Here is a 14779-nt window from a genome sequence, read left to right as displayed (position 1 = left end):
AACGTGGCACACAGAACATGACCAATCGCCTAACGTTGCTCTCAACGATCTCAAAAGCCAATACACAAAACTTTAATTTAGACATCTTACAAAACGCATAGTGTTTTCCTTATCTAAACGCTAAGCAATCAAGGGTACCGTTTGAATTTTAAGTTTTCCACTCTACAAAATGATCCAGCATAAGATTCCCTTAAATAATCAGCTTCTCTAGAATCATTCTGTTTATAAAGCACTTAACTTTTCCGCTTATATAAATGAAGTTTTCTCACATATTTTTTCAAGAACCCATCTGGTATACAAAAGGAGATACACATGTATACTTCCTTGAGAATAAATAAATGCTTTCAATACTTGTGACCCCCGATGAACTACACATGTTCTGAATTCTTGTTTAGTTAAAAAAAAAAGTTTTTAAACACCTTCTAGAATACAAGTGTTGCCTTTACATTTACAGCTCTCTTATGATAAAATAAAGATCAATGTAACTCTAAGCACTAGACTAATGAACTGCAGGCAACAGAAATAAGCAATCTAGCAAGAGCTAAGTAAAGCTCTGTTTAAAGACTACTAGTAAAATATACCAGCATTACCCCTCCCCCACCCCCAACCCTTGGAGGTTTCAATTAAGATGGGGCCCAGTTTTACTCTTACAAGGGGGACAGAAAGAGAAAGCACAGAGCTCCTGCTGAAAACGATCTTCATCAGGAGCAGCTCCAGAAATATTGCCAGGAAACATTTCTTTCCCTCTCTGCTGACACAGGTTCCTCTCTTTAGACACAGGCATCTCCCCTGAAGCTGATCAACACCTTAACTAAAGAAAAGTCTTACCCACTCAAGGATGGCATCAAATGAATAAAAACAAAAACAAAACAAAAAAAACCCTAAAGTTAGGGTCAGCTATAACACTATGAAAACTGGAGCCCCCATAGCAATTCATCTTCATCTTTCAATCTCATCAGCTGCCTCATGAATTGAATAAGAAGGGATAAATTTATTTAACAAGGTGTTATCTACTGTTTCAAAATAAACTTAAGTTCCCCCAACTGGTGAGAAAGATTCCCTCAAAACACTTAAAGAAAATGAAGCCTTCCAGAAGTCCTTGGAATCAACAGGAAAGAAGTATAAGCTGATTTCCACTCTGAGTAGTGCTCCCACTATTCCTAAATGCTGAGGAGCCGACAGTGCAATATCTCAGTCCCACATCTCCCAAAATACACTCAATTTTTGCCCTAGTGTACAATCACCTCTTTGTGAACATACAGGACAAGTCTTTCAGTACACTATGATTAGCGAATAAATGCAGGCATGAGGAAAAAAGGAAGGAAGGAATAGAAAGAAAGAGAAAAAGAAAAGAAAGGAAAGCAGTGAAAAATTGATGCTTCTTTAAAAGGAGCCAAGAATGAAACAACCTCACTATGTAAGGAATTATAAGACATCAAAGGTTAGATAATGGACAACAGGTGCCCTTGGGAGGAAAGAGTAACACTCAGTTGTCTCCTATTTTAGGATTTCCACTCTCAAAGCATTCTAATGTGTGTTTTTCTTTTCTTCCCATGGAGGCTCAGGGCCAAAATTATAGTTTTTACTATTTAATACCTATAATGGGTCCGTTGCTCTTCGACTAACATTTTGACTTTAGATTTTAAAAATTCAACTAATCCCAATATGGCTGAATAAAGTGTGGCCTATGGCCAGATCATGCACTGATCCATGAACATGAATCAACCAGGGATTTATTACCAAGAAAGGCATCTGAATACAAATTACCTCCACATAAAATACCGAAAATACAAATCCAGCAACAGGTATCACATAACTACAGAATCAGCCAAAGCAGAAACTGTTTCTCTCACCATCATAACAGTTGAGCTCAATCTTTACAGTAACCAGATTCCAATGGCCTCAAAGAATAGTAATTCCAGACGCAGATTATAGGGCGCTGAGCACCAGCCTCTAGTTCTGGTTCCCTTAGCCAGTTACAAAATATACTACCTTTATTCTGCTGAAAGGGAACACTGAAAGGATACTGCAGCCTACTTAATAACCTCTTCCATTCCACAAAGACAACATATTCCAAAAATGGAGAATCCTTTCTTTCCCTGACAGAGGCCCCCTTTCCTATGGATTCACTGGGCAGAATTACTTCTACTTCTCCCCAGCACGCTCGCAGAGCCAGAGGATACTTCTGCTTTCACTCTTCTTTTAAAGAGGGTCCCCCAACACAGATGCACCTCTTCCTTTCCTGTATTAAGCAAATGATGCTTCAGTGGCTTCTAGTTCTCTCCACCACTGCAAAATGTTCAGAGAAGTGGAAGGAAAGAAGGGAAGTTGTCAGACACAGAAATATACTTAAAAGAAGTCTCCAAATTTAAAGTGAAGACTGGGGGGTGCCCCCTTCCTTAAGAGGGAATGGGGGTCCCTACCTTAAAAAGGGACCCTCTGAGTGGGTAAGAGGTGCGTCCACTCTGAAAGAGAGCTCAGTATGTGGAAAGGGGGAGGAATGTTGTGCCCTGGAGGGGTCAAGGTTTCAGAAAGGGGTGCCCCAACCCTGAAGACAGGTCTGTAGGGGGAACCCTGAGTGTATAGAAAGGGATGTACCACCTACTGGGGGGGGGCTCTCTGAGAGCGGGGGTTTCCACTTTGCGGGAAGGAGGGCCCTGCACTGAAGGGGACGCTGGGAGGAAGGGAGGGTCTTGCCAAGGAGGACTGGGCATGGGGGGAGGGGTTCTGAGTCCAACGGAGCCAGTAGAGGGGCGGTAGCCTCGAGGGGAACATGTGCAGTGGAACTACTACCATCCCCAGGGGGAGGGTGGAGAGCAGGGCCTGGGCTGTGTGTGGAGAGAACAAGGCTCCCATTCCGCGGAGATGACGGAGGACTTCCCAGCCGTACTCACCGAGGCTGCCGGCGAAACCGTCCATCTTGCGGGGAAAGCGCCGGGCTCCGGGCTCAGCGGGGCGGGCACTTCATTCAGCGGACCGACAGAGTGGCCGACGCTGAGCCTGACCCGCTCGCTCTCTAGGTCGCCCGGCTCAGCTCCTAGCCCCCGCCTCCGTCGTCCGACCGTCCGTCCGCCCCCGGGCACTCAGCCGCAGCCGTCTGGGCCACTTCCCCGTCAGGTTGAGAGCCGTGCCACTCTGCGGCTGCCCGGCCTCCCTCCCAGGCAGCAGCCGCGAACGCCGCGCCGCGCCCCGCCCCCGCGCCCGCGCGCAGCGATAGCTCCTCCCCCGCGCACGCCGTCACGCTTCCGACTCCGCCTCCCACGTGACAACATGGAGGCGGGGGCTTGCCGACCCTTTCTTCTCACCTTGCTTAGGCCTCGGAATCCGGCCGCCTCGCGCCGTACTGGTGGCTGCGCTTGCGCAGTGGTTTTGCCGAAGGCCTTGGACTTGGGTCTTGAAGCTGCTTCCGAATGGGTCATAATAAGAGTTGGCCTCTGGCCTGAGATTCTTAGGAACGTCGAGGGATTCTCTCTCATAGCCCCTAGGGAGCCTGCGGAGTCCCATTGGAGCCCAAGTCCAGAACCCCCCCGGACCGAAGATGGTCACCCCGTGTGTCCTACAAAGACACCGAGGAGGCAACCAAGTGAGAGGACTCCCTTCTTCCCAGGTTCTCCCTCTACCCTAGTAGAGGATACATGGGGGTGAGTCTTCCTAACTCAAGGCCACCATTGCCACAGTCTCATAACTCAAAACAGACTGGAACCAAGGAATGTTAGTGCTGGACAAGACCCAAGAGTTCATCTTGCCTCCTCTTCAGGGAGAACACTGAGCCTTAGAAAGGACCTGACCTGCCCAAGGTCATGGAGCCTGGTAGAAGCAGAGCTAGAACTCAGGCTTCCTTACTCCCCCTGGTGTTCTTTCCACCGGAGACGTAAAGCAATCCCTTACAGGGAATATAATAGTTTGCCTATTAGTGAACTATAACAAAGGATTTTAATGAAGTAAGTCTGAGTTCTCAGTCCGACTCCATGTGACTAAGTAGGTGAGCGTCAAGTCACTAAACTATTTGGGACTCAACTTTATTAATTTGCAAATGGAAGGACTGGACTTGTAACCAAAGCATACACATATAAACACAATCTTTATCGTTCTCCTCCCTCCCCCACTCACCCCTATTCTCCATCCTTCTAAAGACCTTCCAGTGGTTTCCAAAGTTCCTCTTGGGACTTGGTTGTGTGGATCAGAGTAATAAAGAGGAGAAATTCATGAACTAAACTGATGTATACAATAATTAAGGGCTGAGTTAAGCAAGAATTAGAGTCATCCTAGACAAGCTGCAGGAGAAAGGAACAGACTTTAGAAGGGAGATGAGAAATATGAGGTTAGCAACTATCATAATGAGAGGGACTTAGATAGTTAAAAGGGTTGTTAAACATTTTGTTGCTGTCTTGCAGCAACTTCTCCCCCCAGTGCCTCTTTAAAAATCTTCCCTAAAAATCTAAATTACTTTTCATGTCTTTTTTGGATATCAGACCTGTGTGTCTTCTGAATACCATACCATGTGGAGACAAACCATAAGGCAGCCAAGATAAATTGAGGTTACAGACTAAATGGTGTCCAGAGTTTCCTCCTGTTTCAAAATTAAATTATTTACCCAAAGTTTCCTCTACCGTGGGCATTTTTATATCTGTAAGTTTCTATTAAGTCTAACCACTTAATGTTTGAGAAGGCCTTAATTCTGACAGCTGCTCTTCTGTGTCTGCATGCAACACTCTCTGCCTTAGGATAATTTAAAGAATAAGAACTTCTATTGATATACTACAATACATATATATATATATTTTTTTTAATTCAGAGAAGGATCCACATTTTGTGGGGCCTGAAGTTTTTCTATTTGTGGAGCCCTTCTAAAAAAATAAGCAAAAATTAGGTTAAATGGAGTATTTATTTAGACCCAGAAAAGAAATCACAACAGATTACACATTTTAAGAAGGCTGCGAATACTGTTACAAAATCAAGAAATACAACATTCAATTAACTGCCCAACATAACTCCAATACTTTTTTTACTAAATTTCTTGGTTGCATACTCTTTGATTATTTCTTCATATGACAATGATTCTTTTTTTCTTAATAAATATCTTTTACTGGGATCCTCCTATATGACACGTTTTATATCCAGGTGTTTTATGCCTAACCCCATTCCAATGTTACATCAAGCCTATGAGGTTAGTGTTTGAGTATGACAGTGGTTTTAATTTTTTTATTCTTTTAAGGATATTTTATTTATTTATTTGAGAGAGAGAGAGAGAGCACAAGCAGGGGGGCGAGGAAGAAGCAGGCTCCCCACTGAGCAGGGAGCCTGATGCAGGACTTGATCCCAGGATGACCTGAGCCGTAGGCAGACACTCAACTGCCTGAGCCACCCAGGTGCCCCGTGACAGTGGTTTTTATTTTGTTTTGCTTTTTAAGATTTTATTTACTTGTCAGAGAGAGATAGAGAGGCAGGCAGAGGGAGAAGCAGGCTCCCCAATGAGCAAGGAGCCCAATGCGGGACTTGATCCCAGGACCCTGGGATCATGACCTGAGCCAAAGGCAGATGCTTAACCAACTGAGCCACCCAGGCGTCCCGACAGTGGTTTTTAAATAACTTTTAATAGAGAGGATAAAAAGATAACAGTTTTTCCTCTAGCACAGTTGACTGAATTTGTCTTTATTATTGGGATATAGTTGGAATGCATAAAAAAATCACTTTGCACATATAGTACAGCTGTGTGTAGGCTGCTGCAGGAATTCAGATTAATTCTATTTCACGTGATACCCATTTAAAAAAAGAAAATAAATAAAACGTATCGTGAATTTTAAATTATGCATACTGAATTATTGAGTATATTCCTAATAGGAGAGAACTTCTATTTTGTTTGACATCAATGACTATATATATATATATATATATACACACACACACACACACACATATAACAATTAAAAGAATTTTCCCTAGTCTAGCTTCTGGCTTTTTATGTTTCAAACCTTATTTCTTCCGTAAGACCCACACAATTTCAGTGCTAGCCATATCTTCATAGTGTATTATAACCCCTAGCCCTACCACCTGCATGATAGGATGCTGGGTGAATCAGTGCAGTGGCCCATAGGAATACTCCTGGAATCTATTGCTAAACAAAGACAACCAGCAATAATTTAATTAAATGTAAGTGATTGTAACCCATGTAAGTATCTCATTAAGCCTGAAATTAAATGTATCCCCAACTCAACTTTCCATTAGCTAGATACCTAAAATATCTGAAGCCACTCCAACACCACCTGACATAATGGGAAATGTGACAAAGGAGAGATTATAGTGGAAAGACACACTTTCTTAGACCCTTGGAAGAGAACCTTAGAGTTTAAGTTTCACTAACTTCATGATTAATCTGCATCTGTTTCAGTTTTTTTTTTTTTTTAAAGAGAGAGAGAGCGCTCGAGCAGAGGGGAGAAGGAGAGGGAGAGAGAGAATATTAAGCAGGCTCCATGCCCAGCTTGGAGCCTGACACAGGGCTCAATCCCATAATGACAAGATCACGACCTGACCCAAAATCAAGATTTGGATGCTTAACTGACTGAGCCACCTAGGTGCCCCTCACTTACTTTTATTTTTAAAAAGTAACCCATGCTCATCCTAACTAGTGAGGACAATCAAAAATTTATATATATATACATATATATATATATACATATATATATGTATATATATGACAAAGATAGGAAAAATGACATAAATGCTTGTGCAGAAAAAGGACAACTAGGAGGAGAAATATAGCAATTATTCCTCCACAGCAATTCCGGAATCCTGGAATAAGCGTTATGAAGGGCAAGGAAAGTTCTTCACTTAAATCTTAACCTTCTTTCCAAGGAATTTCCTTGTCCCTTGTACTCCATGGCTCCTGGCTTTGCTATTCTATGACAGGGTGTTGAGGAATATACTTTCCTTATAGCCCATTCAGCTCACTCCTTACTGTACAAATATGAGATCCAAAGGTTATTTCCAACTCAAATAATCAAAGGATTTCTTTGAGAACATGATTCCCTCAAAAACTTGGTAGGTTTCCGATCCATTTGCTTCCAGTCAGCAACATGGGCCAATAACCATACCCATACTTCTTTCCTACACGTAATACTCAAGCAGGATTTATGTCTTTGCTTTCCTTCCCCAATTCCTCTCTCTCTCTTAATTTAATGGGGGGCTAATTCAAGCCATTAGATTTGGGTGAGAAGACCATACCCTTAGTCAGATCATTGTAGTCTGGATCTAAATGGATCTTTGTTACTCAAACAGTTCCCAAATTTCAGTTAGCTTAATGTAATAAAATGTTTTCACTTCTATCAGTATCCAATGCAGATCATCAGGGGACTCTGCTCCATGAAGTCATTCAAGGATCCAAGCTTCCATCTTGAACTCCACTCTTTTCAGCTAGTGAATAGGAGTAGTAGTGGAAGAACACAGAGGATCGATTAGGAAGCTTTTGTGTTTCAGGCATGTAAGTGTGTCTGTCACTTTTATCCATAGTCAGTGGGCCACACCTTAGTTACATACATGACTGCACTTAACTGCAAGGGAGGCTAGGATGTACAGCCTAACTTTGTAACCAGAAGGAAGAGAGAAACATTTTGGTGACAACTAACCAAATAGGTCCTGCCATACTTCCCTTCATAGCTCTTAACAGTTATAACTTTTTATTTACTCGAATGATTATTCAATAAGTGTCTCACCCATTATATTGTATACTACAGGGAGAGCTTTACGTATAGGAGAGGTAGTACATCCCAGTGGTTAAGACTGCAGGCTCTGAGATCATACTGCTTAGATTCAAATCCCAGTGCTACCACTTAGTAGCTATGTAACACTGTCCCTGTGCCTCAGCTTTTTCCTCTGTAAAATGAAGATGATACCATTTCTACTTCGTAGAGTTACTGAGAGGATGCAATGAAATAATACATGTAAACCCCTTAGAACAGGGTCCATTATGTTCTAAGTACTTGATAAGTATTAGCTGCTGTTATTATTTTAAGTGGGCTTGTGTGGTGCCTGTTTTTGCTTAAACCATTGTATATTCAGTGCTTATTACAGAGAAGCTGGTCAATAAACATTTATTAATATAGGACAAACATAGAAGAACTCTAAAAACTTGTCAAAATGAATACATTATTCAACAACCAATGTCTAACTATTTTAAAGCAACCAGTATTAATTTTTCGGTTTTATATTTATCAAATTAGATCTGACAAACTGTTTAATAATGCCATAATAAAATGGAAGACTGAACATAAATCCCTCAAAATGAAAACATAACCATGCATTATCACCAAACACACATACAAATCCAAATATACGATACAATTACCAATTACTAGGTGGTTATTTAGATACTTCAAAGGATTTATCTTTAGATTATTTTCAATTCAGAACTCCCCCTGCCCCTCACTTTGAGCTCCTTAAGTGCAATTTAATTCAGGTAAATATACAATATACACCATTTTCCAATTTCATTCATTTTCCTTTGCAAAGGGCTAAGTATAGCTATAGCAAATAATACAAGTTTAAAACATTCTCTTTATATGGAGCATCTTGACTCTGTGCATAGTTACCTTCCCCTCTATGTCAAAATGGTTTATGGTGGGAGGAGTTTCAGAATGTTGTTGGGTTTTTTTTTTTAAGATTTTATTTACTTATTTGTCAGAGAGAGAGACAGAGCACAAGCAGGGGGAGCAGCAGGCAGAGGGAGAAGCAGGCTCCCCACTGAGCAAGGAGCCCAATGTAGGACTCGATCCCAGAACCCTGGGATCATAAGCTGGGGCAGATCATGACCTGAGCTGAAGGCAGAGGCTTAACTGATTGAGCCATCCAGGCATCCCAGTTTCAGAATACTTTTAAAGACACACAACACCTATTGTCAAAGCCTTGACCTGAGTTTTGAAGGAAAATAAAAAATTCTTACACTGGTTTGTTTTGCTCTCATCGGCTAGATGACCTTGAAGGGTAACTGTAAACTCTTTCTGGCTTCTCGACTTTTTCTCTCTCAGTGTCAGTCAAGAATACGTTGCTTGCGGTCTCCCGTGTCGTTGGTGTGGATCCAACAGCTCTTCAAGGAGTCACATTGCATGGGGGTTGAGTTGACGGTTCTTGTGATCTGTAAACCCCCAAGACCAAACTTGAGGGTTTACTTAGGGTTTTCTTTGTGTCCTCTGGATTTTTCATTTCACTTTGTTTTCGTACCATATCTCCATATGCTGCCAAATCAATTTCAAAAGTTTAAAACTTTTTCTGATGTCAAGTGGAGAAAAGGAACAGGAAATAAAACAAAAGATTTTTACAAAGTAATAAAAGTTAAAACTGAGCTGTTTCAATGGTGCTGTTTTTACCTGTCTGTTCTTGTCCAAAAGTGGCACATTCCCAAGAAAAGGAAGGTTCCATTTGGTTCCTTAAATTGCCAAAAGCCCCAGCCCAGACTTTACCCCCTACCCCCAAATTCTTGCAACATTTCCCAGTTGGTTGATTCTTTTAGTGGTTAGATAGGATCAGTTACTTAAATGATGTCATGTCAGTGTTGTATTTATGGTTTTGCAATAAAACAACCTTCAGGAAAAAAAAAAGTGTCAGTCAAGAATAATGAAGTGTTTTTTGTTTTGCTCTGTTTTTAGTTTTTCTTAGGTATGTTGGGCTTTCCACTCCTTTTATTTTGCTGTATTAAGGTTATTTTAAAGACTAAACACTATAGTCACCTAATTGTGTAGATTGTCCACATGAGCTTATGTGTGATAGAGAACAAAACTTAAATGTTTTTTTGGGGGGGGGAAAGTTTCTGTATTTTAATTATATGTTTAACATAAGCAGTGTAGGAAAGAGCTCCAAAATCCCTAAGAGGCTAAATGGCAGGTTTGTTTTAGCTTCTAACCATAAAGAATGCCTAGGGCTGACTAAAATGACTGCAAGGAAAAAAACAAAGAGTGTGGGAGGATATACCTCCAAGTGTTAAAAAGTAATTGCCTCTAGGAAATAAAATTGAGTGGGGGAAGGCAAGGGTAGAGAGAGATACAGGGGATTTCACTTTTATGTTATTTTAATATCATAAATGTGTTTTAGTTTTTAAAAACCATTAAAGATGCAAAAATTTTAAAAAAATATGTTGCACACACTCACCCACAAATTGTATCTGTAGAGACTGGTTTAAAATATCATGCTTATTAAATAATTGTTTTACCAAGCTTGGCGTGATTGTTATCGTTTACCTAAGACTTTCCAGACTTACTGACCTCAGAAAAGAATCAAGCAATTAACAGTCCTGTAAATTCTTGGCAAGAGCTTATGTGAATGAAATCTATCCTGTGGGGATCACCAAACATGCCTCACTTAGGGGGAGTTGCTATGTGGATGCATGAGTGAGTGAATGAATATGGACGTAAGTTAATGTTGATAGCTCTGATGGTGCCGTTCATGACAAATAGAGAAAAAAAAGAGACCCAGCGTGGGCTGAGGAGTTAAGTTTTCCCAATGCCAACCTAGGATTTATGTCATGAAGTGGGGCTTGAGATTCTAGAACAAGCTTCAGAATTTCTTTCTATGTGCTAGAGCTTCGCCACATTTACCGGATGCTGGGGAAACCTTAGAAATGATAACTAATAATTTTCATCTGTCCACCATAACTGTACACTTTTCCCCCACAAGGAATTCATAGCAGCTTCTCATAAAATTGAAATTCTGCAGGGAAATACTTTAAAATAGCCATGTTATAGTGGAAAGCAGCCAATCAGGGAAATTCAACTCTCAAAATTAATAACACAGGAAGTTCTCTACTTGCAAATAAAATATTTCCAAAAGGTCATTTGTAAGTCAGCTGTTTGAAATCAGGAACAATGCTGTAAATGATGGTTAGATTGCCAGCCCCCAAAACATGTAGAATGCTGACCCAACCTGCCTGTGTTAAAACCACATTGATGACAACCTTATTAAAGGTTTTGAATCAGACAGGTCTGTAACTGAATATTGTCCATTATAAGCATCTGTGAGTTGATGTTGCAACCTAAATGCAAATTATAGCAACACCATTCTGACTTTCAAAAAGCTGACTTACAAATGCCCTCGGAGATATATTTTATTACCCCCATTTTTCAGACCAAAAAAATGAGCCTCAGAAGTATACAATTAGAATGTGGGAAAATCAGGGTTTGAACTCATGTCAGTTTGCATCTGAGGGTCAAGTTCTTTTTACTGCACCAGTTTGCCTCTTAGTCTCATTGAGATTCTCATTGTGGAGATCCCTGAATGCCAAGCTGAGACATCTATCAACAATGTAGTTTTAGCAGCAGCGATATGATCAAAGTGTTGTCACAGGAAAATGAACCTGTGGGTGGATAAACTGGAGGAGGCATTGAAAGTGGGGAATACAATTAGGAGGCTGTTTCAAGGGAGGGGTCGCTGTGGAAAGGTCCAAGAAGAAAAGAATGTGAAGGGAAACAACGCATGAATGAACAATAAACAAAACCCTTACAGACCTGGATGACTGCCTCAGAAGCTGAGGGAGAGGAAGGTGTAAAGGAGAGTTTTGAGGTGCAGTTCCTAGTGACAGAGAAAATAATTGGATTAAATGCAAATGGAAACTTTGAGAAATGAGGTGAATATAGAAAATAAAATACGGTGATTAACTGCCATATTTCATTGGCTTGCGTCAGAATTCCTTCCCTTCTGTGGAAGCTGAAGGGAATTAGAGGTCATTTTTACCATGACTTAGACCAACTGGAAGCCCCAGCTCAGCTTTTTAAACTGGGGGGAATAACACACAAACTAGCAGTTAGGTACCACACTGGAAGTTAGGTTGAAAAACTGAAGTCCAGCACTGATCGTGAGGGAAGGGGGGGCAGATGAGGGGACAGCCAGCTCCAGGACAGCGTCCTCAATAGATGCCTCCTGTGGGGTGAATTTGGCTGTGCTCTCCGTGCCCTAGACTGCCTGGGTTCCTGCCCGTTTTCCATGCTTGGTCCTCTGGCTTCCCTGTCTACCCAGTGAGCCACCTGATACCCTCCCAGTGAATTCATTTTCTGTGTGACTTAGCCAGAGTGGGTTTCTGTTGTTTGCAGTTGAGAACCCTGACTGGTACAAACACTTTTAAACAGATAGTGCTAGCATCATGCTCAGATGCCCAGATGGAAGCCTCCAGCACACAGTTTGAAATGTGGGACTAGAGTCCAGTAGAGGGCTAGGTCTGGGAATATAGATTTAGGATATTTCTAAACAGAGCCAAAGATGTAAACCATGAGAAATCTTCAAGGGAAAAGATTTGAGAGCGAGAGAGAGAGAGAAAAGCAGATTGTAGGACTTGAGGGACCACCAATATTTACTCAGGAGGCAAAAGAATGAGTCAGGGAAGAAGTAGTAACAGTTGTAGGAAGCAAATTAAAACTAGTGTCATATTGGGGCGCCTGGGTGGCTCAGTCCGTTAAGCGTCTGCCTTCAGCTCAGGTCGTGATCCTGGGGTCCTGGAATCGAGTCCCACATCAGGCTCCCTGCTCAGTGGGGAGTCTGCTTCTCCCTCTGTCTCTCTGTCTCTCATGAATAAAATTTAAGGGGCGCCTGGGTGGCACAGTCATTAAGCGTCTGCCTTTGGCTCAGGGCATGATCCCAGAGCTCTGGGATCGAGCCCCATGTCAGGCTCCTCCTCTGAGAGCCTGCTTCTTCCTCTCCCACTCCCCCTGCTTGTGTTCCCTCTCTCCCTAGCTGTCTCTCTCTCTCTGTCAAATAAATAAATAAAATCTTTAAAAAAAATTAAATTAAATTTTTAAAAAATCTTAAAAAATAAAAATAAAAAACAAAAACAAACAAAAAAAACAACCTAGTGCCGTATCACAGAACCCGAGACTTTAAAAAATGTTGGAAATCAGATGATATTAAATACTAGAGTCCAAGGAAGAAGAAAACTGAGAAAGGGGCACTAGATACAGTGATTAGAAAGTCACTGGTCTTTAGAGAGCTCTTTTATCATGATGGTGGGAAAGGATATCAGGTTGTAAGGGGGTGAAAACTGAAAGGGTGGTGTGAACGTAGAAGGAGAAAATACAGGTTATCTTTTAAAAAGTTTGGCAAGATTTTGTTTGTCGTGTTCACTGCTGTTATTTCCAGCTCCTAGAAAAGTACATATGGAAAGTGCTCAATAAATATTTGTTGAGTGAACAAAGAAGAGCAGAAGCAGAAGATTAAGTTGAGCTGAAAAATGGTAAAGGGGCACATTTCTAGAAGTGGGGGTACCTTACCAAGTCTTCTCTCCTCCTTCCTCCTCCAGCTGGAGAACCTGATTTCCTAGACTCTCCACTAGTTACCTACTAGATGCTTCCTCCCCACCCCACACTACTGTCCCCCTTACTTCACTATTCACTTTGTACTGTAAGCTAAATATAATGACCATTCCTTAGATAACAATTTCTCATCCATCTGAATTTCTTATTGTCCTCAGAAGATAATATTTCTTAGACTAATTTATGTCCTACTCAGAGTAAGTCCAATATTATTCATCCATACTTGTTTCATACCACAGTAGAACCTCAACAAGCCATTGCAGATGACCTGATAAAACTAAGTCTGATTAACTATAAACTTAATTTTAGGTGTACCATCAGATGATATCGCAATTGCATATTTTTAGATATTCACTACTCTATGATCCTTTAAAACACCAAAATTTAAATCTAGTTACCAGATGACCAAATATAGTATCAAAACATCGTAAAGAAATCTTACAAAGCCTACAGATAAAATGACCTCTGATTTAAATAACAATGAACATAAAATGTAAGATTTATTTTATTTAAAAATTTTCTCTCTCCAGATGTCAGAAGTCTATGAGTAAAGAACAGGTACTTAAAAAACAGGGGCACCTGGGTGGCTCAGTCAGTTGAGCATCCAACTCTTGATTTCTGCTCAGGTCATGATCTCAGGGTTGTGGGATCACTCTTCCCACTCCCATCGGGCTCTGTGCTAGGCGTGGAGCCTGCTTAAGATTCTCTCTCTCGGGGCGCCTGGGTGGCACAGCGGTTAAGCGTCTACCTTCGGCTCAGGGCGTGATCCCGGCGTGATGGGATCGAGCCCCACATCAGGCTCCTCCACTATGAGCCTGCTTCTTCATCTCCCACTCCCCCTGCTTGTGTTCCCTCTCTCGCTGGCTGTCTCTATCTCTGTCAAATAAATAAATAAAATCTTTAAAAAAAAAAAAAAAGATTCTCTCTCTCCTCTCCTCCCTTTGCCCCTCTCTCTGCTCTCTCTCTCTCTCTCATTCTCAATAAATAAGCAAGTAAATAAATAACTAAATAAAAATAAAAGTTTAAAAAATAAATTATAGGGGTGCTTGGCTGGCTCAGTCAGTGGAGCATGCAAATCTTGATCTTAGGGTTATAAGTTCAAGCCCCATGCTGGGTGTAGAGATTACTTACAAAAAATAAAATCTTAAAAAAAGTAAAAATAAAAAATTGTAACTAGAAATGTAAGAAGTCTAAGTGGTTCTTAAATACAATGAAACATTTGGACTATAATAATAAGATTAAAAGCCTGGAGGTTTCCCACCGCCGGTTTATGGTTCTTTATAGGTGTAATTAAAGCACAAAAAGGCTTTCCAATGTACTTATGAAGCAGTTTCCTTTTTGCTTGCAGACTTTAGGGAGGTAGTCTTTGAGTGCCTATTATTGGTCCATCAGAGGAGTAAGTTGTATGGGTGTTAACTGTATTAATTTGCCTTTAGGCAGTCAGAAATTATTTCTGGAGAAAGACCGGAAGAAATAGGATATGAATTATTTGCTTT

The 14779-nt window shown here is 41.1% G+C and overlaps 1 protein-coding gene and 1 long non-coding RNA gene across 5 annotated transcripts in view; both read right to left on the bottom strand.

The window, feature by feature from the left end:
* The window catches only part of EML4 (EMAP like 4), a 152328-nt gene extending 149115 nt beyond the window's left edge, over positions 1–3213 (bottom strand). For all 4 annotated transcript variants that reach the window (XM_008700190.2, XM_008700192.2, XM_040623146.1 and 1 more), the window contains exon 1: positions 2895–3213. In XM_008700190.2, coding sequence (XP_008698412.1) covers positions 2895–2919 — 25 coding nt within the window. In that variant the 5' untranslated portion in view covers positions 2920–3213. The remainder of the gene's footprint in view (positions 1–2894) is intronic.
* Positions 3214–8768: 5555 nt separating this feature from the next.
* Positions 8769–14779, bottom strand: part of LOC103671545 — a 52595-nt gene continuing 46584 nt past the window's right edge. The window contains exons 6-7 of the long non-coding RNA XR_005832823.1: positions 11490–11553; positions 8769–9227 (exon numbers count right to left, since the gene is read on the bottom strand). This is a non-coding gene — a long non-coding RNA (uncharacterized LOC103671545). The remainder of the gene's footprint in view (positions 9228–11489; positions 11554–14779) is intronic.

Source organism: Ursus maritimus, unplaced genomic scaffold, assembly GCF_017311325.1.
Source record: "Ursus maritimus isolate PB19 unplaced genomic scaffold, ASM1731132v1 scaffold_6, whole genome shotgun sequence".
NCBI lineage: Eukaryota > Metazoa > Chordata > Mammalia > Carnivora > Ursidae > Ursus > Ursus maritimus.
The sequence above is the reverse complement of the archived record's forward strand: the minus strand, read 5'-3'. Positions and strand labels throughout refer to the sequence as shown.